The sequence below is a fragment of the Phyllobates terribilis genome, unplaced genomic scaffold, assembly GCF_046119375.1.
Source record: "Phyllobates terribilis strain yellow unplaced genomic scaffold, ASM4611937v1 Scaffold_1__5_contigs__length_1240528914, whole genome shotgun sequence".
NCBI classification, from domain to species: domain Eukaryota; kingdom Metazoa; phylum Chordata; class Amphibia; order Anura; family Dendrobatidae; genus Phyllobates; species Phyllobates terribilis.
This window is the reverse complement of record NW_027362761.1, coordinates 18,218,006-18,244,128: the sequence shown is the minus strand read 5'-3', so window position 1 is coordinate 18,244,128 and position 26,123 is coordinate 18,218,006. Positions and strand designations below refer to the sequence as shown.

Below are 26,123 nucleotides of genomic sequence, written 5' to 3'. Positions count from 1 at the left end.
CCCTCTTAAGAGAATATCCCCTCCACCTTCCCTACCGTTAAAACTGGGGGGGTCCGGTTCAGATCCGGCACCCCCCCGGACTACCGCTCCGGCCTGGAGCCTTTTTCGGCATAGCTTCTAAATTTAGACCGCGGCTCCGGCCTAGCCGAAGCCGCCGTTCATTCTGAGAGGGCGCGCTTTCCAGCTCACTGTCGCCCTTTTCAGCGCTCTGCCCACCTTCTTCTCCGCACTCCGGCGGCCATTAGGTACTGAAGGAGAGTTAACCGTTCAGTTACCGGTCGGCAGCTAGTCTCCGGGGGGCACAGGATCGTGGATTTAAACGACGCTGGACTTCAGAAGACACACTGGTGGGGTAAGATCACAGCTGGAGTCTCGCACTCTGCTGTGAATTCTATAAGCTTCTCTGCATTGCTATGCCGGGCTCAAAGTCCAAGAGAACCTGGCAGGATTGCTATTATGCACTCTGTACAGCCTGCAGTAATACTCTCCCTAGTGGCAGCACATATCCACATTGGATGTCACAATCTATGACGCAGTCTATAGATAACCTCACATCCACATTGCTTCAGGCTTTGCAAACTCATACCTCGGCTATGAACACTACTCAGCAAAGGGAGAGTTCCACTCGGGGACATGATGGCACGGGCGCATCCACGTCTAGATCAGGACGCAAGCGGACCCACAGGTCACGTTCTTCTGCGTCATCCCATACCACACTGTCGTCCCCTTCCAGTGAGAGACACCGTACTCCCAGCTCATCTAGACCATCCCCTGACAGGGACAGACAATGCAGATCCCCACAGCCATCCCTGACCAGAGAAGGCCTCCGCTTCGGTTCTCCCAGCAGGAGACGCCTTAGTGATACACAGGATTTGGTAGACATCTGTGATTCCGACTCAGACAAGGAAACCGAAGGGTCCCTGATCCCTATTCCCCCTGGCAATACAGTGCTAGTTGATGATTTAATTTCATCCATCCATCGGGTGCTGGACTTCTCCGATCCACCCCTGGAGACACCAGGACATAAGATTTCCTTTTGAAGGAGTCCTGAAACCGCCTAAGGTCTTCTTTGACCACCCACAGTTTAATGCGATCCTTTTAAAAAGCAGTTCTCACAACCTGAGAAAAAGTTTACCAATCGCATATATCTGGAGGCGCGGTACCCCTTTTCACAGGAGGTCACCAAACAGTGGACAGATCCACCTGAAGTGGATCCCCCAGTCTCCAGACTAGCAGCACAGACTCTCCTTTCACTGCCAGATAGCTCAACCCTCAGGGACACAGCAGACCGGCAGGTGGAATGCATGGCTCGTTCAATTTTCGAGACCACAGGGGCCTCCCTGGCTCCTGCGTTCGCTTCAGTTTGGGCTGCCAAGGCAATCCTAGCCTGGGCCCAAAATTTACAAACTGGCCTACAAGCATATACCCCTGAACTGTCGGACGAAGCGGCCCAAATAGCAGTTGTGGCAGATTACATGCTCCATGCAGCTCTGGATTCTGCAAGCGGTGCAGCCGGGATAGCTTCAAACGCCATCACAATTCGGCGTATCTGTGGCACCCCAGGTGTCTGGTTGCCACAGTAATAGAAATATTATGTCTGAGAGCAAGTGGGAGGTTTCTCTGGTCAGGAGCCCTAAGCATGCAACACCGCCCGCCCAGACCTGGGAGGGGAGGAATCTGCCCTTAAAAACTGGGTCTGGGGCGGGATTAGAGAGTGAAGTCCCAGACAGAGACGCAGTCGGGTCTGGAGGACAGCAGACACAGGGAAAGGAAGACCTAGGAGCTCTGTAGGAGCAGGAGCGAGTGCCAGGGGCTGGAAGCGAGATGGCTCGCCCTGGCTGAAGACACTAAACCCGAACACGGAGTCCGAGGCTGTGGGGACATCCAGGTCCAGCAGCAGAATCCAACCGGCAGGGGATTCCATGTCCTCTGGCCAGAGAAGCCCGGAGGCACGGTCACAAGCAAGGGACCAGCACCGCCATCTTGGAGCGGAGGCTAACAGAAGGCCCCAAGTCACCGGCCATACGGGTGAGCACCACACGGTATACACAGGGACGTGGGCTACTTCTACCCGCACACAGCAAGGTAGCCAGGAAAGAGTACAGATAGACGGGGAGGCCTACAACTCCACCTGGCCAGGGGAGATTCTGCTAGCTCTCAGACTGACCAGGCCTCTACTGCTAGCCAGTACTCCCGGGAGGGTCTGCTTTATAACATCATTAAAGACCCTGAACTGCACTGCACGGACTCTGAGTTATTCCTGCTGCGCTCGTGCACCATCACTCCCATCATCCACACTAACTGCCCTGAGGCTATACTTCTCCCGTGGGGAGTCATCCCATTCTTAGCTGCACATATAACACCGGCCTCAGCGGTCTGCCTTGCAGCGGCGGTCCCCACTGACCGCAATCCACGGGTGGCGTAGTCGGACTATTATCACACTAATAAGACTGCCACTGAATTGACCACCCTGGGCACGGACCGGGTCAACGCCACGGAGACTACAACCCCCAGCGACCCGGCTCCGGGTATTCCCTGCACAACACAGGCCCAGGGGGCGCGTCATATCCTCTGGCTGCGGGAATGGAAAGCAGATGCAGCTTCAAAGAAGTCCCTCACTCGCCTCCCATACCTCAGTGGTCGGCTTTTCGGTGAACAGTTGGACACAACGATATCCAACGCCATCGGGGGTAAGAGTACCTCTCTCCCCCAACTGAATCCCAAACACACTTACAAAAAGCGCAATCAAGCACGATACCGATCCTTTCGGAACTCTTCCGGCTGGTCCGTCTTGCAACCAGCACAGAATAACAACCGTCCTCCACGCAGGGACAACTCGAGGTCAACGCAAAAGTTGGACAAGACTTGGCAATCAAAGGCAGGCCAGTCAAAATTTAAAGGAGGAAAATCTCGCATTTCCTCCTCATCATGACTCAAGGACTCTGGAAGACACCCCACCTGTAGGCTTCTGTCTTTTGCTTTTTCACCAAGTCTGGCTGCCTATTACAAAGGACAGGTGGGTCAGGGAGCTAGTGTCTTCAGGATACAAAATAGAGTTCACTTCCAACCCGCCAAACAGATTCTTTCTGTCTGTTCTCCCAAAACCGCCAGCCAAGGCTCGTGCCTTCCACCACGCGGTTTCCTCGCTTCTTCTAGCAGGTGTCATAGTATCGGTCTCCACGGACGAGCGCTTCCAAGGGTTCTACTCGAATTTATTCGTAGTCCCCCCCCAAAAACGGAGGCAGCGTACGGCCCATATTGGACCTAAAACAGCTCAACAAATATGTACGGGTACGTCATTTTCGCATGGAGTCCCTTCTGTCCATCATTGCGTTCATGGAGAAGGGAGAATTTCTCGCCTCCATAGACATTCAAGACGCATACCTACATATACCAATTGCGCCAGCTCATCAGAGATTTCTCAGGTTCGCAATCGACCAGGAACACTACCAGTTCGTGGCTCTCCTGTTCGGACTCGCCACAGCTCCCAGAGTGTTTACCAAGTTCATGGCAGCCACCATGGACGTCCTGCACTCCAGAGGCATAGTAGTCATTCTATATCTGGACGATCTACTCCTCAAGGCTCCCACCTTCAAGGACTGCGAAATCGGCGTCTCAATCACAATCGACATTCTGAGTCGTTTGGGCTGGTTAGTCAACTTACAAAAGTCAACACCAGCCCCGAGTCAGTCTCTAACCTTCTTGGGAATGTTATTAAACACCCTCAAGGGTCTAGTACTCTTCCCCAAGGACAAGGCACTGCCTCTCCGTATAGGACTTCGCAAACTCCCTCGGTCTCTCCGGTTTGCCATGAGAGTCCTGGTTCAGGACTGGACTCCGTTTCAGCTCCTGTACATCTTTCCACCTCTTCCCCTGATATCCAGAGTGGTGAGGAAGATCAAGCGAGAGGGAGTTCCAACCATCCTCATCGCACCAGACTGGCCCAGACGTACGTGGTACGCCGACATCGTGCGGCTTACAGCAGACTTCCCCTGGCGTCTCCCCGACCACCCGGATCTTCTGTCACAGGCCCCGTTCTACCACCAGAACTCAGGGGCCCTCAATTTGACGGCACGGCCATTGAGACCTGGGTTTTAACCCAGTCAGGGTTCTCGCCTGATGTCATTTAAAACCATGATCAGAGCGCGGAAGCCAAACTCTGCAAAGATTTATTACCGTACCTGGAAAGCTTTCTTTACCTGGTGCGATTCTCGTGACCAGACCCCTTTCCCTTATTCCCTCCCCAGGGTACTTGGGGTTTCTCCAATCGGGTCTGGAGGCCAAACTGTCTCTAGGCTCTCTTAAGAACCAGGTGTCAGCTCTCTGTGCTTTTTCAGACGCACATTGCTAACAAAGCCGCAAGTTAAGGCATTTCTTCAGGGGGTTTCCCGATTGGTTCCCCCCTACAGACGACCACTAGAGACGTGGGATCTCAACCTGGTGCTGACAACATTGCAGGAAACACCTTTTGAACCCCTTAGGGAAGTCTCACTCCGCCTTCTATCCCAGAAAGTGGTTTTCCTAGTGGCAATCACCTCGCTACGCAGGGTATCTGATTTCGCAGCACTCTCCTGCAGACAACCCTTCCTGGCTTTGTCTGCAGGACAAGGCAGTTCAACATACGGTTCCATCCTTCCTTCCGAAGGTTGTGTCCAACTTCCACCTCAATGAGGAAATTTCACTGCCATCCCTCTGTCCATCCCCGGTTCATAGAGTGGAAAAGGCTCTGTATACGCTTGACCTTGTCAGAGCATTACGTATCTGTATCTAGGACTGCGCCCTTCTGGAAGTCTGATTCCCTTTTCCTTCTTCTGGATGGCGGCCGCAAGGGTCTACCAGCTTCCAAAGCTACCCTTGCTAGGTGGATCAAATCCACCATACAAGAGGCCTACCGCCTCAAAAATTCTCCTCTTCCAGCAGGTATTACGGCACACTCTACACGTGCGGTAGGGGCCTCATGTGCCATTCGGCATCAGGCCTCGGCGCAACAAGTGTTAAGGCAGCCACCTGGACTAGTCTACACATGTTTACCAAGCACTACAGGGTTCATACCCAATCCTCGGCAGATGCGAGCCTGGGTAGACTTATCCTGCCGGCGGCAGTGCCCCAATTATAGGGGCCTGTCTACACAATATTTGTCCATTGCTTCCCACCCAGGGACTGCTTTGGGACATCCCAAGGTCCTGTGTGCCCCAATGAGGCGACAGAGTAAAGGAGATTTTTGTGTACTCACCGTAAAATCTTTCTCTTAGCCTCTAATTGGGGGACACAGCTCCCACCCTGTTGCCCGTCTCGGGCCGTTGTTACGTTGAGTTGTCATATTGGTGTTTTTTTTTCTTGAGCTCGTACATAGTTGCCTTCTTATAGGCATGATTATGTTAGCCATCTTCAGTTTTGTGCAAAAGCAGTAGGAGGAACGTAACATGGATGACGCCGTCCGGGGGTGTATACTGCAGAGGAGGAACCACCGTTAATCTTTTTCAGATTAAGCCTAGTATCACTTCCTAGTGGACAGCAGCATAACACCCACGGTCCTGTGTCTCCCAATTAGAGGCTAAGAGAGGTTTTACGGGGAGTACACAAAAATCTCCTTGTCTGATACTTTGAATGATACTTTGCATTGATTTTAATAGGGAAATGCGCATGTATTGCACCTTGTGTTTTTTGGTTTTTTTTTTCAACAATTTTCCAACATCTCTTCTTGATACATAAATAAAATACCTAAAAATCTGCACCTAGAAACTTATTTTCAAAAACACTTGTCCACAACTACAATCTTGAAAAAACTTCTTCTTAAATAGGATCCTCTAACTTTTAGGACCTATTAGATTTGTTTTAAAGATGAATAAAAGTTGTGTTTTTTTTTTACAACATTTTGTAGTTATTACAGTCTGTTACAGTCTGTAATGGCTTTTTTTTTCTTTTTTTGCAGGCTGAATTTTTGGCTCCGTCTACTGCCACCACAACTCAATTCAAGGACGACTACACCTCATTTGCCACTGCCCTGGATTGCACAAGGCATCAGCTACCTATAAAAGATATCCATATCACTGGCACCCGGCAGAGATTTCTTGGTATTAACCGTTTATTGCAAATGGATATCTTTCTCTTCACTCTATTTTCTTTCTTTGTCCACTGATGCTTTTTTTCTGCATGTTTTTCTCCGTTTTTTAATCTGATACCTAGTAACTTTGAATATCGTTGACCTGGCTCCAGACCATTTCAATAGGTTTATGGCAAAATAATAAACAAGGCATTTGTGCCTCACAGTTGCAATTAGTCCATTTCCATGGCTAGTGCAGTTTTTTGACATTTTGGACAGGAAACAAGACTGTCTACATTAATTTGTTGCTTTTCTGCCCGAGTGGAGCTGTTAAAAGTTTTGAAATTCTAGGCATAACTTTGCGCAGTACTGTCTCCCACTCTTTGTACACTATGCAGAGAACCTCCTTTCATTCTGAAATACTGCACAACACCGCTCTCATTACCTAGTTGTAAGAAAAAAAATAGGTTCTCTTATTTAAAAACTGAAAATGTAAGTCGTAAGACACAATTATAAGTGTCTCATGACAGCTAAAACGAGGGTAAAGTACACTCTACAGATTTGTTTTCCAGGCCCAAAGAATTAAAAATAAGTGCATGAATATAGATATAGACCAAAAAAATATATGTAACTACACTTGTAACATTGAAATAAATTACCTGGGCAAACTTTTACTACTTCAACCTCTTCCTTACCCCATGATGTACAATTTCATCATGGCGTGGGTTTATGCATCGGGCTCACAAGCTGAGCCCGGTTCACACAGGCCAGGTTTCAGCTGTGACATGCAGCCTGCAATAACAGAGATCGAAGCCAGCTCTGATAGCTGATGTTTAACCTTGCAAATGTTTACAGCATCAATTAAAGGGATCCTGATATCAAAAAATTACCTTTTAGGCTAATCCCAGGCTCCTGTAGGTAAATTACTTGATAATTACTGATTGCAGCTAAACTATATGTAGTGTTTTTTGCTATAGTTATAAAATAAAAACTTGTCTCTGTTAGTTGAAAACCATTATCCAGTGTCATTGAGGCGGTACACTATATTGGCTAAGCCACCTAGTCATGGTGTGAAAAAAGAGTCCTTTCCCTTTTGACCCTGTGATTGCTCCAGCCAGGTAGCCAGTACTGGTCTCTACCGGGCTCAGAACACCTCTGCCATGCGCAGTGAGCCGAAGTGTGTCCATCTCCGCCTCACGAAGCTGACTATGCACAGAGAAGTTCTGAGCCTGGATCATGCAAGTGTATGCGCTGTCCGTCGGCGCTGACGTCACCTGGATGCAGTTAAAGGGAAAGGGCGTTGTGTTTTGTTTGTATGTTTTTTTCTCAGGCTGGGTGTACTTTCAGGTGGCCAACGAATCACCACTTTCCCCGGTAACCACATCATAGACCATAATTTTCACTATATTATACGCTACAGAAGTATTTATGCTGTAGAATAGTTTAAAAAGCTAGAACATTTTTCAGTACTGTTTTATGCTTAAAATTATTCATAAAATAGTACATTAGTAATAGGATATTGTAGTGGATTAGTTATGCACTAATGACATTTTTCACAACATTCACTTTTTATATAGTTCACACCTCCTTCACCCTTTTTGAAGCCTGTCAAAAAAAATTTTTATGCTATAGATTTTTCCTCCTGTTCTTTCAAGAGCTATAACTTTTCTATTTTTACATTAGCATAGCTATATGGGGCTTTTTTTCAGCTGGACAGTATGTAATTTTGAATGACACTATTCATTTAACCATACAATGTACTGAAGAATAGGGCAAAATTCCAAGTGGGGTGAAAAAATGCATTTCTGCTATTAAAGCTTCATGGCATCTATTGTGCTGTAAAAATAACGACTTGGCAAAATGAAAAAAAAAACCATATATATAATATATATATATATATATATATATATATATATATATATATATATATATATATATATATATATACATACTCACTCACTCACTCACTCACTCACTCACTCACTCACTCACTCACTCACTCACTCACTCACTCACTCACTCAGACACACACTCACACTCACACACACACTCACACTCAGACACACACACTTAGACACACACTCACACTCAGACACACACACTTAGACACACACACTTACACACTTAGGTCCATATATATTTGGAAAGACAACATTTTTCTAATTTTGGTTCTGTATGTCACACAAAATAGTTAATAAATATTTCCCACATGTCTACTTTAAATCAGCACAATTTTTGAAACCTATATATATATATTTTTTTAGGGAATTAGAAGGGTTGAAAGTTGACCAGAAATTTTTTATTTTTACAACAAAAAAATACAAAACTTACATTTTTTTTAATGACATCACATTTGAAGTGATTTTGAAAGGCCTTTATTACCCAAAAGTGACACCATTCTAAAAACTGCACCCCTGCAGGTGTTCAAAACCACATTCAAGAAGTGTATTAACCTTTCAGGTGCTTCGCAGGACCCCATTTTGAAACTGATGTAAAATTTACATACCAGGAAACACTACAATGTAGTGGCGTACTTGAATTGTGCAGTGTACATCAGGTTGGCATACAGTTGTGTTTAAAATAATAGCAGTGTGTTCAAAAACATGAGTTAAGCACAAAATCTTTATACTAGTTTTTTATTTCCATGCATTATTTCTGCCCATTTCAAGAACATGACCTCTTCAAGTATTTTAATATATGCAAACTTTTCCATGATCCCTGGTATGCGGTAAATGGTTCGGTATGAATGCAGAGTTTGAGGGTCGTCTGACAAACTGCGGCCCTTCGACCCAAAAAGAACAATTTTACTTTCATCAGTCCACAAACTGTTTCTCCATTTCTCTTTAGGCAGATTGATGTGTTATTTGGCAAATTGTATCCGCTTCAGTACATGTATTTTTTTTAACAATGGGACTTTGCAGGGACTTCTTGCTAAGAGATTAGCTTCACACAGGTGTCTAACTGTCACCGTACTCACAGGTAACTTGAGACTGTCTATCATCCTGGAGCTGATCATTGGCTGAGCCTTTCCCAGTCTGGCTATTCTTCTATCCATTCAAATGGTAGTCTTCCGTTTTCTTCCACATCTGTCTGGTTTTGCTTTCCATTTTAAAGCGCTGGAGATCATTTTAGCTGAACAGCCTATCATTGTCTGCACTTCTTTATACGTTTTACCGTCTCCTATCAACTTTATATTCAAAGTATGCTGCTCTTCTGAACAATGTCTCAAATGACCCATATTTCTCAGGCTTTCAAGGAGAAATTCATGTACAACATGTGCTGGCTTCACCCTTAAATAAGGGCCACCTGATTCACACCTATTTCTTTACAGAATGATTGACCTCACTTATTGAACTCCACACTGCTATTATTTTCACCCCTTTTCAATTAATTATTCAAATACACAGATTCAAAAACATGCAGATCATGAATGCTAAGTCAGTTGGTTTACTTAGAATCTACTGCACCAACTGGTAAACTGTTTGACATGTGGTAATATAATTTACTAGCTTTTTGAGCCCGTTCTACTCCCGGGTGGCGAGCATTTTTATTGGTATATGATCTCCTATCCTGGTATTTGTGCTGCCCCCAATCCTGGTATTTGCGCTGCCACCCCTCGCCCCCAATCCTGGTATTTGCGCTGCCACCCCTCGCCCCCAATCCTGGTATTTGCGCTGCCACCCCTCATCCCTTTCACGCTGCACACAAAAAAAGAACACTTGTACTCGCTTGCCCAAACCGCGCTGTCCGACGCCATTTTGCTGAAGACACACTTCAAATGTGTCTTCAGTAAAATGGCGCTGGATAGCGCTATGCGCATGCGCCGATTCCGACGCCTTCACTCCTGCCCTGGTCTCCGGCGAGAAGAGAGGCGCCGCGGCAACGCTCCTCCCGGTCAGTTAAGTATGGCGCTGGAGATCCCGGCATGCGCATACCGCGATCTCCGGCACCATACACACTCCTCTTACCTATAACGGCTCCATGCGTTCTTCTGTCTGGAGCCAGACTGCGCAGGCGTGTCGCGCTTGCGCAGTCTATAAAGGCTTCAGACAGGGACGCTTGTACGATTATATTATAGATACCAAAAGCAGTGATTAATCTGGTTAGTCATGTTGGACTGCTATTTTGAACAGTACTGTAAGGGAGTTGTGCAAGTAAGAAATTTATTTAGTAGTCCATGGATGTGGTACAGTTTAACGCATTCTTTTATACACAGGCCAGGTTTGTCGGGGGCGGTAATGCATTGATAAGTGGTGTCTTTGCGTATTCCCCTTCTGTAACATACTCAACACCTCTTTTGCGACCTTCCTTTCTTTGTGGTTTGAAGGACCTCCCCATGGAAATGTTGGCCTGGTATGATACGAGCACCTTCCGTTCTGGAGGTACTGGGGCCCGCTCCTCCACCATTGCCAAATATTAGGGCCTTGATCACTACCTCCTGGAACTTTAGGTACGACGTACTGGTCTGGCCTGCTCATCGTGATAGCATGTGAGCGTTGTACATTGCCATCTCTACGATATGCACAGCCAGCTTCTTATACCACATCTTGCCTTTTCTCATGGCACTGTGTGGCTTGGAGGACTTGATCTAAGAGATTTTTATATTTTCGCAAGGGTATCTGGGAATAATGGACCCCAAACTTTGTTGTGCAATTTCTCCTGAGCACTCCGATACCCCGTATGTGGGGGGAAAATCACTGGGCACACGACATGGCTTGGAAGTAAAGGAGCGCTGGTTGACTTTTTGAATGTAAAATTTGCTCAAATAATTAGCGGACTCCATGTCCGGTTTGGGGAGCCCCTGATGTGCCTAAACAATGGAAAACCCCCATAAGTGACCCCATTTTGGAAACTAGACCCCTCAAGGAATTTTTCTCTTTCCCCCATGACTGCACCACGGAGAGAGGGGATCTGCCCTTCAAGGACAGGGAGCATACAGATAAAATGCGGGAGAGAGGTACCGCCCATCAGTTGGTTTCCTGTCCTTGACGGGGGACCTACAATGGCGTACCTGTGAAGAAAGGCATATCTGAGGGGTGCCAGAAGAGCAGACCGTTGTGGGATGCCAGGCCAGACCGGCTCAGGCAGCGGGGGTTCCCTGCCTCGGCTGGTGCATTAGCCTGAAGCGCCAACGCTGAGGTCAGCGGACCTCCAGGGTGCCAGGTAGATGCTGCCTCCATGGAGCACCAATGGTAACCCCATCTTGGACTGCCGCATCTGCTGCTGGCGGGCCTGCTGCCTCTCCCAGGACTTCCATGGCCTGTTCCAGGAACTTCCGGGTTCCACTGCGCATGTGCGCCAGGCGCCTCCCTATGACGCGGGCCGCGGCGTTGGGCTCATGCACGCGCGGTCTCTATCAGGGATGCGGCGCATGGGGCGCCCTATAAGCTCTAGGGGCCACATAATTTAATTAAGTTAATTAAATAAATTAACACTGGCGAACTGCTGGAGGGCTAGTGCCCTAGGGGTTATATACTGCCAGATAGCGCTGGGAAGGTGCTTCTCAGATAGCTCTGGCAGTCTCCCTGTTGGCAATGAGTGAGCAGGAGCAATAGGAGGTGCAGTCTCTGCATCCCAAGTCACCACAGCAGCAACAGCAAAGGAGAAGCGAGAGAAGGAAGCAGGACAACAAGGAGACCCTTCCCATCATCACGAGTGTGGTAACAGCGAAAGCCGGTGTTCTGGCAGGTCGTCCTAGCGCACCAAGGACTCCAGTGTGGCGTCAACCCAGAGAGAGAACCCATCTACGAAAATGGTTCCTCCTCCTAACCCGGGAAGGATAAGTGCAGGCAAGACCAAACACAGGACCTGTGCACTTTGCGTAGAAGAGTTGCCCACTCTGCAGCTCTTGCATAGAACAAATAATCTGCGAGGAAACCCCTAAGTTTGCCTCGGAACTCAGAACCATAATAAAGACCCAGGTAGAAAATATCTTTAAATCCATTCAGAAGAAACGGGAAAAAGTCCAGAGATTTATCCCTTGTATCCTAGTCTAGCAGTCTAGAGGAGGATTCAGATACGTCAGATCCTCTTCCTCTGGGGATAGAGGCGGACGTAGCGGTTTTCCTATAGAGGGAATAGATGGTTTAATTAAAGCAGTCAGGTCCACTATGGGATTGATAGATCCCCATCCTAAAAAAACTGTTCAGGGCATGATGTTTAGCGGCCTGGAACAAAAGAGATCTTTCCCTCTCAATGAGAAAGTCCACTCCCTGATCGAGAGAGTGGGGAAAAAAAACAAAAGGAAGGGCCTTTTATCCCCAAAAAGAAATGCCTCTCTGGCTTAAATGCTTGCCTGGAGATCTCCAAACAAAATCCAAGTTGTGCGCCATTCCCTGTGAGATTGAATTCTTGTTTGGGCCTACGCTCAATGATATTCTCGACAAAGCCGGGGATAATAAAATTTAAAAAAAAACGCTTCCCTGTCCTCTCCAATACCTCTTACAGAAAGTCCTTTCGGAGTAAGAAGTTTTATCTGCAGGAAGCTCCCCAGGGGCCAGAATAAGTAGCTGGATAGCAAGAGGAAGATTAAAGGGTTCATGTTCAACAGACCCTCTCCCCTCCGTGACAACAGGAAGCCCTCCCAATGAAGGTTTTCCCCAGGTGGGGAAAGGTTGTTGCTCTTTCTCCTGACCTGGGGAAGGATATCCAACAGCTCTTGGATCCTAGACCTAATAAAATCAGGTCTAAAATTTCAATTTCACTCAATTCCCCAACCAAATTTCATCATAACACCCAAGAGGTCCTCAAAGGTGAAACAGCTAGCGTTAGAACAAGAGATTCTAGGCCTTGAAGGACTGCTTTCCCTATCAGAAGTCCCTGCCCAGGAAAAAGGTGAAGGATTCTACTCCCCTCTGTTCATGAGCAGAAAACAGGACAGGACTTACAGGACAATTATAAACCTGAAAAAACTGAGCAAGTTTCTGAAGGCTCAATCCTTCAAAATAAAAACAATAACGACACCAGTAAAAATGTTGTTTTCAGACTGTTTCATGACTGTTCTGGATCTGAAGGACACCTATTATCACGTCCCCATCCACAAAAATTATCAGAAATTCCTAAGGGTAGCAATTCCGATGGGGGGGAGGGGGTAGTCAAGCACTATCGGTATACGGCACTCCCATTCGGTCTAGCCATGGCTCCACGGGTGTTCACCAAGATAATGGCACACTTGAGGGAACAAGATATCCTGATTGTCCCATACCTGGACAATTTTTTGATAGTCGGTTCTTTCCATCACCGCAAGAACCAACTAGCAAAGGTCATGGATTCCTTAACCCCTTTTAAAGCCTGGGGCGTATTAGTACGCCCCAGGCCATCACCCCCGGTTCAGTGTGGGCTCCGGCGCTGAGCCCACACTGAACTGAGTACATGTAAGCTGATTATTACAGCTGACATGTGCCCGCAACAGCCGCGGGTGGAATCGCGATCCACCTGCGGCTGTTAACCAGTTAAATGCCGCTGTCCATCTCTGACAGCGGCATTTAACAATGCCGTGCCGGAAGCGCGTCACTTACCCCGCCCATTGGTGACCCCGTCACATGATCGCGGGTCACTGATGGGTGGGCATGACAACCCTGGGGCTACAGCAGACTCCAGTGGTTGTGATGTAATGATCGCTATGAGCGCCACCTAGTGGTCGGCGCTCATAGTACAGGAGCATTTCTGCTGCATAGAGGTAATCTGCTCATCACCTCTATGTAGCAGAGGTGATCGGACAGTTGCTGCTTCTAGTCTCCTTTTGGAGACTATAGAAGCAAGCAAAAAAAAATCAATTTAAAAATATAAGTTTAAATCACCCCCCTTTTTGCCCCATTATCACCCGATCTATCAATATAACAAAAGAATTAATCCGATCGGTAAACGGCGTAACGAGTAAATTCTGAAACGCCATTATTACGTCTTTTTGTCACTGCAACATTGCAATAACGGGCGATCAAATCATCGGATCTACCCCAAAATGGTATCGATAAAAACGTCAGCTTGGCGAGCAAAAATGAGCCCTCACCCGGCCCCAGGTCACGAAAAAATGGAGATGCTACGGGTCTTGAAATAAAAAAGAGCCTATACATGTTTGGTATCTACGAACTCATAATGACCTGGAGAATAAGAATAGCAGGTCAGTTTTAGCATTCAGTGAAAGTGGTAAAAAAAAACTGTGGTATTGCACTTTTTCCAGTACACGATATGGTACAGCCAGTAATGTCGTTCAAAAGTACAACTCGTCCCGCAAAAAATAAGCCCTCACAGGGCCATATTGACCAAAAAAATAAAAACGCTATGGCTCTGGGAACAAGGGGAGCAAAAAAACGAAAATGCAGAAATGGAAAATCTTAGGGTCCTTAAGGGGTTAATGAACTTAGGCTTGCTTTTGAACCTAAAAAAAATCCAAAACCAAGCCGAACCAGGTGTAAGAATATCTGGGCATTATGATTCAAAGAATCAGGAATGTCGTCTCCCGGCAGAGAGAAATTCAGAAAATAGTGGCTCAGATATCTCGAGTAACAGACCACTAGTGTTGAGCGAGTATGTTCTGTTAACCCTTTCGCCGAGTATGCTCGGGCCGAGCTCCGAGTATTTACAGCTGCTCGGTGATGAGGTTAAATCGCTCCCGTGTGCATGATTTGCTACCGTTTGACAGCTTTATTACATGTGAGGAATGTCTATTTCTTACACATTCCTCACATGTAATCAAGCTGTCAAACAGTTGCAAATCATGCACACGGGAGTGATTCAAACATATCACCGAGCAGTTGTAACTACTCGGTGCTCGCCCGAGCATACTCTGAAAAGAACATACTCGCTCAACACTAGAGACCACCCTTCTATGACTTTGCAGAAAGCCGTGTCCCTCCTAGGTTCCATAGGAAAAGCTAATCCCGGCACTCGCGTGTTGGTTAATTTATTCCACAACTCACAAGATGTTTCAGCCTGTCCAAGGCTTTTTTCAATTGTGGTTAAATGCATTCAATCAAAATATATATAGACAAATCCACGAAAATGTCACAATTCTCATTAACATAAAGACCAACAACAATATATACATCAAAACAAGATAGTGACTTGAAACGACTCAGCGGAATTATAGTACTGTGGACCTGTCACATGACTAAATGACGTAATGGAAGGTCCTTTTTAGACCATTGCGAGCTGCCGGGTAGCCAGGACGCATCGCTAAGGAGACCAGGGGCCATCAGAAGGTGAGTATAATGTTTATTTTTTACCATTCTTTTTAACGATTAACTTGGTCACACAATATAAAGCCATGCCGGTTGCATGGATTTATATAGCGTGACCAAGTTGTCAAGCCCTTTTCCAAGTGATGCTAAAATCGCTTGGAAAAGCGCGGGACATACACTTGTCCCTGGCAGGAAAAACGCATGTAAAATCCGCATGCGGTTTTTCTGCCAGGGAGATGCAGAAACTTTCAGGAAAAATCCAGAGCATTTCTGCATCCTGGGCACATAGTCTTAGACACTCTTCAAGGCCACCACTTAAGAGTGTTCTCAGACAATCGGACAGTAGTAGCATACTTGAATCATCATGGGGGAACCCGGTCCTGTTCTCTAATGCAAGTAACAAAAGCAATCTTCCTGTTAGAGACCCCAGATTGCTCTAGGCTATCTGCTCTCCACATAAGAGGGACAGAAAATCTCAGAGCAGACTTCCTGAGTCAGACCCAGCTAAGACAGGGCGAGTGGGAACTGAATCAGTCAGTATTCAATCAGATCACAGAAATGCAGGGACGTCCTACCATAAATCTATTCGCCAACAGTCAAAACTGGAAGGTAGAAGCATTCTGCTCCATAGATCCCCAAAGGGAACCCAGTAGCATTAGATGCTTTCATGATTCCATGGAACCACCCTCTGGTCTATGCTTTTCCTCCGATTGTCCTGATTCCGGCAGTTCTGAGGAAGATCAGGGAAGACAGCGCAAAAGTAGTCTTGATAGCCCCCTTCTGGCCAAAGAGGACATGGTTTTCTTGGCTGAGGATGATTTCCATCTCCGATCCCTAGATACTTCCGGGTCTTCTTTCCCAGGGACCGGTCCTTCATCCTCTGGTAACAAACTTGCACATGACAGCATGGAATTTGAAAGGGCTCTCTTAAGGGATAAAGGATTTTCCCCAAACTTAATAATCACGTTACTAAAAAGTAGGAAACCCGTAACTACCAAACTTTACGGAAAACTTGGAAGAAGTTCCTTTCATCTTCTGGTTCTAGGTTAAAATGTGGGGTTCCACTAACAGCCATTTTAGAGGTTTTTACAAAGGGGGTTGGAACAGGGTCTAGCCACAAGCACCTTGAAAGTTCAAGTCGCAGCACTAGGGGCTCTATACAAGTGTGACCTGGCCAGAAATCGATGAATATCCAGATTCATCAAGGCATCAGCTAGGTCTAGGCCCATTCCCTCTCGGAATACTCCTCCTTGGGACTTAAACCTAGTCCTTTCAGCTCTAATCAAATCTCCCTTTGAACCTTTGGCTGATATATCTCTAAAATTCCTATCCCTTAAGACATCACTCCTAGTCGCTCTCACGTCAGCACGTAGAGTCAGCGACATACAGGCTTTATCTGCAGACTCTCCCTTCATACAAATCTTGGAGGATCGTTACTCTTAAAACCGACCCAGCCTACCTACCTAAAGTGGGGTCACATTTTCATAGATCTCAGGAGGTCACCCTCCCTTCCTTCCTTTTTAAACTAATCCCAAGAACAAGGGAGAAAAAGACCTACACACATTGGATGTCATAAAGTGCCTAATCCAGTATTTAGAGGCCACACGAGAGTGTAGAAAGGATAGGGCTCTTTGTGTGCTTCCAGGGACCTCAGAAGGGACAAAAAGCTTCCAAAGGCACATTGGCAAGATGGATAAAAGACGCCATCTCCCTGGCATACTCGTCAAGTGGGGAAGCTGAAAGCTCACTGAAGGGCGGAAAGAGCCGGTGCCTCGATAGAACAGATATGTAGAGCTGCAACTTGGTCTTCCCCCTCTACATTCTTCAAACACTATCGGCTGCACCTAGCCTCTTCCTCAGACCTTACTTTCAGTAGAAGGGTTCTGGAAGCGGTGGTTACTCCCTAACGATATACTTCTCTGCAATTCTCCCTGTGGTGCAATCATGGGGGAAGGAGAAAGACGTAGTTACTTACCAGTAACTGGATTTCTCAGAGCCCATGACTGCACCTCTACATTCCTTCACGTGTGGGTGTGCACACATATTTTGTTATTTATATGTAGTTTCATGGTGTACCTGATCAGCTCCATAATAATGTTGAATATTGTGTTTATTAACCCGGAGGTCCTCTCGTGCTCTGTAAACAACTGATACAGGAGAGAGGTACCACCTTTTTTATCTGTAGGTTTCCTGTCCTTGAAGGGCGGATCCCTTCTCTCCGTGCTACAGTCATGGGCTCTGAGAAATCCCTTTACCGGTAAATAACTAATCTATTTGGATGTGTGGTGAGCACCTTCAACCCACAGGTGCGTCAAAGAATTTTACAATGTGGATCTGTAAAAATGAAAAAAATATATTTGCCAAAAAAAATTAGTTTTAGCCCCAATTTTTTTCATTTTCACAAGGATAGCAGGAGAAAATGGACCCCAAAACTTGTGCAATTTTTCCTGTGTACGCCGATGTGGTCATAAACTATTTTTGATGCACAGTGCAAGGGAAGAAGCACCATGTTTGCGTTCAGAATTTGCTGGACTGGTTTACGGGTGTCATGTCACATTGGCAGAGTCCGTGAGGTGCCAGAACAGCAGACACCCTCCCCCCTCATGAGTGACCTAATTTTACAAACTACACCCCCAATGAATTAATCTACGTGCAGTGATCATATTGACACCACATATGCGATATTGTAGTGCATATTTTACTGTTATGGTTTGCACGTGCCATGAGAGCCCCGGAGGTACCAAAACAGTAGAACCTCCCCCCGTCCCATAAGTGACCCCATTTTACAAACTACACCTCTCAGTGAATTCATCTAGGGTGTGCAGTGATCCTACTGACACCACAGGGTGGGACATAGAATTTTATACCATTGGGCCGTGATGAAAAATAAAATTAAACTTTTACCACCAAATTTTGTTTTAGCCTCAGATTCTAAATTTTTACAATGGGAAATGGGTAAAAATGCTACCAAAAATTGTCCTACAATTTCTGCTGAATGTAAAAATACCCCATATGTGGCTGTACAGTACTGCTTAGCCACTCGACGAAACTTTGGGAGAGACTGAGCGCTATTTGGCTCTTGGAGCGCAGATTTTTCTAGAATAGTACGGGGCTCTGTATATGGAGTCCCCAAAGTGCTAGAATAGCAGAATCCCCTCTCAAGTGACCCCATTTTGGAAATGATATCCCTTTGGGAATTTATCTACAGGTGTAGTGACTATTTTTACTCCATGGATCTTTTCCAAAAACAAGCCACAGTGGGTGTTGCTGAGTGAAAATTGCAAACTGCCATTGTAGTGACCAGCACATGCTTCTGCACACACGCAGAAATGATGATAAACCATGTGGATGCTTACTGCGGTTTAAGCGCACGCTGGATCTCAGAAGGGAGGGGGGGCATTTGAATTTGGGAGTGCAGAATTTGCTGAATTTCTCTTTGGGAACAAGGAGCCATAGCACTTTTCCAGAGCCTTTGTGATACCAGTAACGTGGAAGCCCCCTAAATTTCCATTAAGAGATGATAGACCTGACTGGGAACTGGCTTTTTTTGTGGATCGAGTTGAAGTTTTTGTTAGGAACATTTTACATAACATTTTGGATCATGTTCATCCGGCACTCTATGCTGAGCACTTGTATTGGAGTTTTTGGTTCTGGCTTATATCCTAAGTCATGTGATAAGGCTCGTTAAAGGGTCACTATTGACTTTTAGGATTGCTACTTCCTGTAGGTGGCACTAGAGTTCTGGTCCTCTTCCTCTCTGAAGAGACAATTTTCATCTAAATCTGACTGATTCAGCTGAAACTCCCGAGGGATCCATTCTCTATAATAATGCAGCAGAGTTACTCTGGATTCCGTCTGACCTATGTTCACCGTTCGCCACAGTTTTGTGCACTTCTGAAAAGGAGGACTGTGCTTTTATGCATGCTTAAACAAACATACACTGCCGGATCACAGGCCAGACTGTCCACAGTGCCTCCATCTGCCTCATTACAAGAAATCTTCCGCTGGAGGTTTTGTCTGAATCATTTAATTTCAGAGATTTGCATGGAAACCCCCGTGTAAGCGCTCAACTTAGAGCGCAGGATAAATGTGCACCAAGCCTTACTGCGATCTTTTGGGGGGCAGAATAAACAAATCAACAGCAGGTGAAGAATTGGTTTTATTTTATTACGCTGTTCCTCGTGAGGTATAAGTGATTAGACTACTTTATTCTTCAGGTCGGTGCGATTACAGCGATACAAGATTTGTCAGGTTTTTATGTTTGGCAGCTGTCACAAACTAAAAGACCCTTTTTATTGCAAAAACAAGTTTTTGCATCGCCATATTTTTAAGCGCTATAATTCTCCTATATTTTGGCCGACCGCATCATATGATGGCTTGTGTTTTGCGGAACAAGTTGACGGTGTTATTGGTACCTTTTTCGGGCACATGACATTTTTTTTGATTGCTTTCTATCTGTTTTTTTTAGGAGTCAGAATAAGCAACCAACAATTCAGGAATCTTTTTTTTCTTCAGGTCAGTAGGACTACAGCGATACCACACTTACTTTTTATTGTATAAAAGTGCCAAAACACATAAACTATTTTTGCATTGCTTTTTTTTCTGGGAGCTATAACTTTTTTCTTTTTTTCCATTGATGGAGCTGTATGGCAGCTTGTTTATTGCAGGGCAAGATGACGTTTCCAGCGGTACCATTCTTATTTACATTCATGTTTATCGCATTTCATTCCATTTTTATTCGGCGGTATCATAAAGCAATATTTTTGACCGTATTTTTCGGACTATAAGACACACCGGACCATTAGACGCACCTAGGTTTTAAAGGAGGAAAATAGGAAAAAAAAATTAAGCAAAGAATGTGGTCATGATGCACTGTTATGGGGGAGGGGGTCTGCTGCTGACACTGGTATTGCGGTAATGTACCCCAATTCTGTTAGTATCCTCCATCCTGGTATGTATGGCCCCCTCCTTCCTGGTATACCTGGCCCCCATCCAATCCTGGCATGCATGGCACCCCTTGAGCCCCACTCAAGACTCTGTGCGTCGGGAGCAGTGACCATTCAGTCTGTTCAATAGCCGCCACACTGTACCGCAGCGCGGCTCCTGCTGCCGCTCTGCTGTCAGTGTGCCTGCTATTTAAAGACTATGGATATTCACTACAACCCATGGGAGTGGGTTGTAGGGAATATTCATGAGCTTGCAGAGCGGCAGCAGGAGCCGTGCTGCGGCTCCCGTATGCCGGCTATTAAGAAAAATGAATATTCATTGCTTTCCACGCCCATGGGCGTGGGGAGCAGGGAATATTCATTTTCTTTAGTGGCGGGCACAGTGTAGGCTGCAGCAGGCGGCTGCTGCCTCCTGTGCCACGCTAATCCCCCGCTGCCGCTCCCCCACACCCAGCACCACGCACAGCCATGTATTTAGTATTTGGACTATAAGACGCACCCCCCACTTTCCTCCAAAGTTTTGGAGGAAAAAAGTGCGTCTTATAGTCCGAAAAATACGGTATATAGAGTCATTACAAACAGTGATCTATTTCAAGTGTTTATTTCTGTTAATGTTATTGATTATGGCTAGAAAAAATGTTTTTAAAATCCAAAATGTTTCCCTATTGAAATGTATGTTCAGTAAATGCACTCCAATACTTGGTCGGGACTCCTTTTGCATGAATTACTGCATCAATGCGGCATGGCTGCAATCAGCCTGTGGCACTGCTGTGTTGTTATGGAAGGCCAGGTTGCTTTGATAGCAGCCTTCAGCTCGTCTGCATTGTTGGGTCTGGTGTCTCATCTTCCTCTTGACAATACCCCATAGATTCTGTATGGGTTAAGGTCAGGCGAGTTTGCTGGCCAATCAAGCACAGTGATACTGTTGTTTTTAAACCAGGTATTGGTACTGTATTGTTGGCAATGTGGACAGGTGCCAAGTACTGCTGGAGAATGAAATTTCCATATCCAAAAAGCTTGTCTGCAGAGGGAAGCATGAAGTGCTCTAAAATTTCCTGGTAGACGGCTGCGCTGACTTTGGTCTTGATAAAACACAGTGGACCTACACCAGCAGATGACATGGCTCCCCAAACCATCACTGATCGTGGAAACTTCACACTAGACCTCAAGCATATTGGATTGTGGCCTCTCCACTCTTCCTCCAGACTCTGGGACCTTGATTTCTAAATGAAAATTGGAACTCTGGGACCTTGTGTAGTGTGTCAATGACTGCCTTCTGGATATCTGTCAAGTCAGCAGTCTTCCCCCATGATTATGGAGCTTACTGAAACAGACTAAGGGACCTTTATAAATGCTTAGGAAGCCTTTGCAGGTGTTTTTTAATTATTCTAATTTACTGAGATAATGACTTTTGTGTTTTCATTGGCTGTAATCCATAATCATCAACATTAATAGAAATAAACACTTAAAATAAATCACTGTTTTGTAATGTTTCTATATAAGGAGTTTCACTTTTTGTATTGAGGAACTGAAATAAATAAACTTTTTGATATTCTAATTTAGTGAGTTGCTCCTGTATGTAATGTTTACACATACACGCAAAATAAGTATTGAACACGTCACCAATTTTCTAAGTGAATATATTTCTAAAGATGCTATTACCAACATTTGACAAGAATCTCATGTTAACAATCCATCCAATCCACACACTCAGACATATGCTATACCTACCCATGGCATTGGTTAGAGAAGAATTTCTAAACTACTGAAGGTTCCAGTAAACAATGTTGGGGCCATAATCCGTAGGTGGAAAGAACATCATTTCACCATAAATGTTTGGAGGTGGGAACATCACGGTGTAGTGCTGTTTTTTAGCATATGGCACTGGCAAATTTCATGTGGTTGAAGGAAGGCTGAATGGACAAATATTCTAATATGTAAATTGCCTCTTTAGAGAAAAAGAGGACTTTAACTCTATAGCGCCACCCATTGAGAGCATTTGCATATTAAATATCCCAGAGGAGCATTGCACGGCGAATAAGCCTCCTTACCTTGGCATGCCAGAGCCGGTGTGTCACACTCCACAAGGAGAAACGTTACACCTTAGACCAAATGTTCCAAGACCACCTTGTAAAAATCTGCTGGCATCTAACAGGATGATGAAGTTGAAACGAGGGTGGACACTTCAGCAAGACAATGATCCCAAACACAAAGCCAAGGAAATTTTCAATTGGTTTCAGAGAAAATAAAGCTGCTAGAATGGCCCAGCCAATCCTCTGCCCTGAATCCAATAGAACATTTATGGAAGGAACTAAAGCTCAGAATTCACAGAAGGAGCCCACAGAACATTCAGGACTTGAAGAGTGTGTGGAAGAATGGGCCAAAATCACACCTGAGCCATGCCTGCGACTAGTTTCTCCATACAAAGGCTTTTTTACGAAGTATTAAATTTCAGTAAGCATGTTCAATACTTTTTTCCCTGTGTAATTTGTCATTATTGCACATTAAATCATAGATGTCCATAAATTAAGTTGATTTATTTGCCTGTGTGGATTGGTTGGGTTGTTACTGACATCTGGTGAGAATTTTCATGTTAATAGCACTTTCAGAAATTTATCTCCTTTAATTTGATTGTGTGTATATTTACACATGCACGCACATAAAGTACAGACCAAGTTTGGACACGCCTCATTTAAAGATTTTTCTGTATTTTCTTGACTATGAAAATTGTACATTCACACTGAAGGCATCAAAACTATGAATTAACACATGTGGAATTATATACTTAACAAAAAAGTGTGAAACAACTGAAAATATGTCTTATATTCTAGGTTCTTCAAAGTAGCCACCTTTTGCTTTGATGACTGCTTTGCACACTCTTGGCATTCTCTTGATGAGCTTCAAGAGGTAGTCACCATAAATGGTTTTCACTTCACAGGTGTACCCTGTGCGGTTTAATAAGTGGGATTTCTTGCCTTATAAATGGGGTTGGAACCATCAGTTGTGTTGTGCAGAAATCAGGTGGATACACAGCTGATAGTCCTACTGAATAGACTGTTAGCTGCTTTTTTCTTGCCATAATACAAATTCTAACAGTCTATTCAGTAGTTAAATGCCGCTGTCAAACATTTAACTCGTGCTTCCGAGAAGCGCGTTGTTGGCTCTGCCCATCGGCGACCCCATCACGTGATCGCGGGTCACCAATGGGTTGGCATGACAACCCGGGGTCTGGATGAGACCCCTGTGGCTGTCATAGCCAATCTGCTATGAGTGCCACCCATAGCAGATGAGCACTTTTGTTACACATAGCAGGGCTTCAGCCCTGCTATGTGTAACAGAGGTGGTCGGACATTTACAGCTTCAAGTCTCCTAAGGAAACTATTGAAGCAAGTAAAAAGTAGAAAAATGTTTTTAAAAATATAAAAAAAAAAAAAAAAAATTTTTACTTCACCCCCCCCCCCTTTCGCCCCATTCAAAATAAAACAATAAAAAAATCAAATATACACACATTTGGTATCGCCGCGTTCAGAATCGCCCTATCGATCACTCTAAAAAAAAAAATAAATAAATAAAACTAGTCAGATCGGTAAACGGCATAACGATAAAAAAAACTAAATGCCAGAATTACTTTTTTTGTTGCCGCAATATTGCAATAACAAGCGATCAAAAAAATCGTAACTGAACCAAAATGGTATCAATAAAAACGTCACCTCGACGCACAAAAAACAAGCCCTCACCCGTCCCCGGATCACGAAAAATGGAGACACTGAGTCTCGGAATATGGCGCTTTTTTTTTTGTTGGTTTTTTTTAAACAAACTTTTGGATTTTTTTTTTTTCACCACTCGAATAAAAAAGAACCATTACATATTTGGTGTCTACGAACTCATAATGACCTGGGGAATAATAATGGCAGGTCAATTTTACCATATATTGAACATGGTAAAAAAAAATAAAAATTTGTGCAATAGTACTTCTTTTTGCAATTTCACTGCACTTGGAATTTTTTCCCGTTTTCCAGTACATGTTACGGTAAAACCAATGGTGGCGTTCAAAAGTACAACTCGTCTCGCAAAAAACAAGCCCTCACCTGGCCATATTGACCGAAAAATTAAAAGGCTATTGCTCTGGGGAAAAAAGGGGAGCAAAAAAATGAAAACACAAAAACAGAAAAGGGCTGCGGTGTGAAGGGGTTAATTTTAAGTGGGGTGAAATTGTGAAAAAAAGAATACATATATATGATGTAAAGGTCATTTTGTATCTTTGACTCATTAGTGAATTTTGATTGCGCTGATTTTGTTTAGCGATCTATTGTAATTTATGATTTTAATGTACTTTTGTTTGATAGAGGATATTCAGAAACATCTAAGTTCCACCATATCTTTACTTGAAGAGGCCACCTCAAGCTCCGCTACTGACAATGTGGATATTTTGGCCACAATCAAAAACTTAGATGACGTTGTGCACAAGACAGAAGAAGAGCTTTCAAGGTTTGTAACTTTGTGACATTTGAATTTTACAGAACAGATCATAGAAATGCCTCCTGTAAGGCTGTGTGCCCACGATGCGTTTTTGCGTTTTAAGCGTTTCCGCAGCGGCAGAAACGCTTAAAAACCGCATGGTAGAAGGCCTGCCATGTCCCCAATGATAATCCGCATGTGCTGTGCACATCCTGCGGAAATTTCCGCTGCGGATTATCATTGCGGAAAAAAAACGCAGCACTACCAATTATTTTGCGGAAGCGCTGCGTTTTCGCCGTCATTGACTTGCATTGGAACACATGGATTACGCATCACTGTATATGTAGATGCGCATTCCAATGCGTTCCAGTGTGCGGATGGTACCCGGGTGTGTAGGACAGGAGACTCTCCTCCGGACCCGGGTACCATAGAACCTGTAAAAAAAAATAAATAAATGATACTTGCCTTCTGGCGGCCCGCACTGCGCTCCTCCTCTCATGCCGGCAGATCGTGGTGGACTGAAGGACCTGCGCTGACGTCAGAGTCATGTGACGGGTCACGCGACGCTGACGTCGGCAGGTCCTTCACTCTACCGCTGCCGGCAGCCGGGACGGTGAAGCAAGACGGTGCGGGCCATCGGAAGGTAAGTATAGATTTATTTCTTTATATTTTTTTGACATTCTCTCGGGTCACACTATATATATCCATGCCGGTTGCATGGATTTATATAGTGTGACCAAGTTGTCAAGCACTTTTCCAAGTGATGCTGAAACCGCTTGGAAAGCGCTTGACAACCCGCATGTGGAAATGCATGTGAAGAACGCTTCACTTCCGCTTGTCCCTGGCAGGAAAACGCATGTACAATCCGCATGTACAATCCGCATGTACAATCCACATGTGTTTTTTTCTGCCAGGGAGATGCAGAAACGCTCAGGAAAAAATCCTGAGCATTTCTGCATCGTGGGCACATAGCCTAAGGGAAATGTATTTGCATGGAGTTGAGGCTGAAGTAAGCAAACTGCTCCTACACCATATGGACAAACTGGATTTACCAGTATTGCAAGAACTCAGAATAAAAGGGTAGGAGTACAGAAGTGTCAATCCAGAAACCCCACCCTGGTCACTCTGAGCTTCAAAGTATTAGCAAATGGTCATTATAACCAAGCTTAATATTTCCTATGTACTGTAACTAGAGACACAGGATATTTGAAATACAAGGCCCTGGCCCCTAAATTAGCCCACCATCCAGTCACAAACATACATTTTTAAATAATCCTATTCGGACCATCCTGAAAATATGAGCCCAGGACCAGGCATATACAAAAAATGGGTGACCCAATAGGAACGTGTTCACATGTGGGGATCGGTGTCTGCGGATAGTGATCCATAATTCATTTCTTCTTGCTTCAAGGAAACGTTTATTTCTCCCTTTATATTTGATAACTGTTTTGCATATTTGTTTATTTTTATCTTTTCTTCTAAGCACTGTATTTTTAT

General features: G+C 44.9%; 1 protein-coding gene across 11 annotated transcripts in view; it reads left to right on the top strand.

The window, feature by feature from the left end:
• Positions 1-26,123, top strand: part of HAUS8 (HAUS augmin like complex subunit 8) — a 438,075-nt gene that overhangs the window by 395,830 nt on the left and 16,122 nt on the right. For all 11 annotated transcript variants that reach the window (XM_073657881.1, XM_073657870.1, XM_073657846.1 and 8 more), the window contains 2 exons: positions 5,933-6,074; positions 24,515-24,656. In XM_073657881.1, the coding sequence (XP_073513982.1) occupies positions 5,933-6,074; positions 24,515-24,656 (284 nt within the window). The remainder of the gene's footprint in view (positions 1-5,932; positions 6,075-24,514; positions 24,657-26,123) is intronic.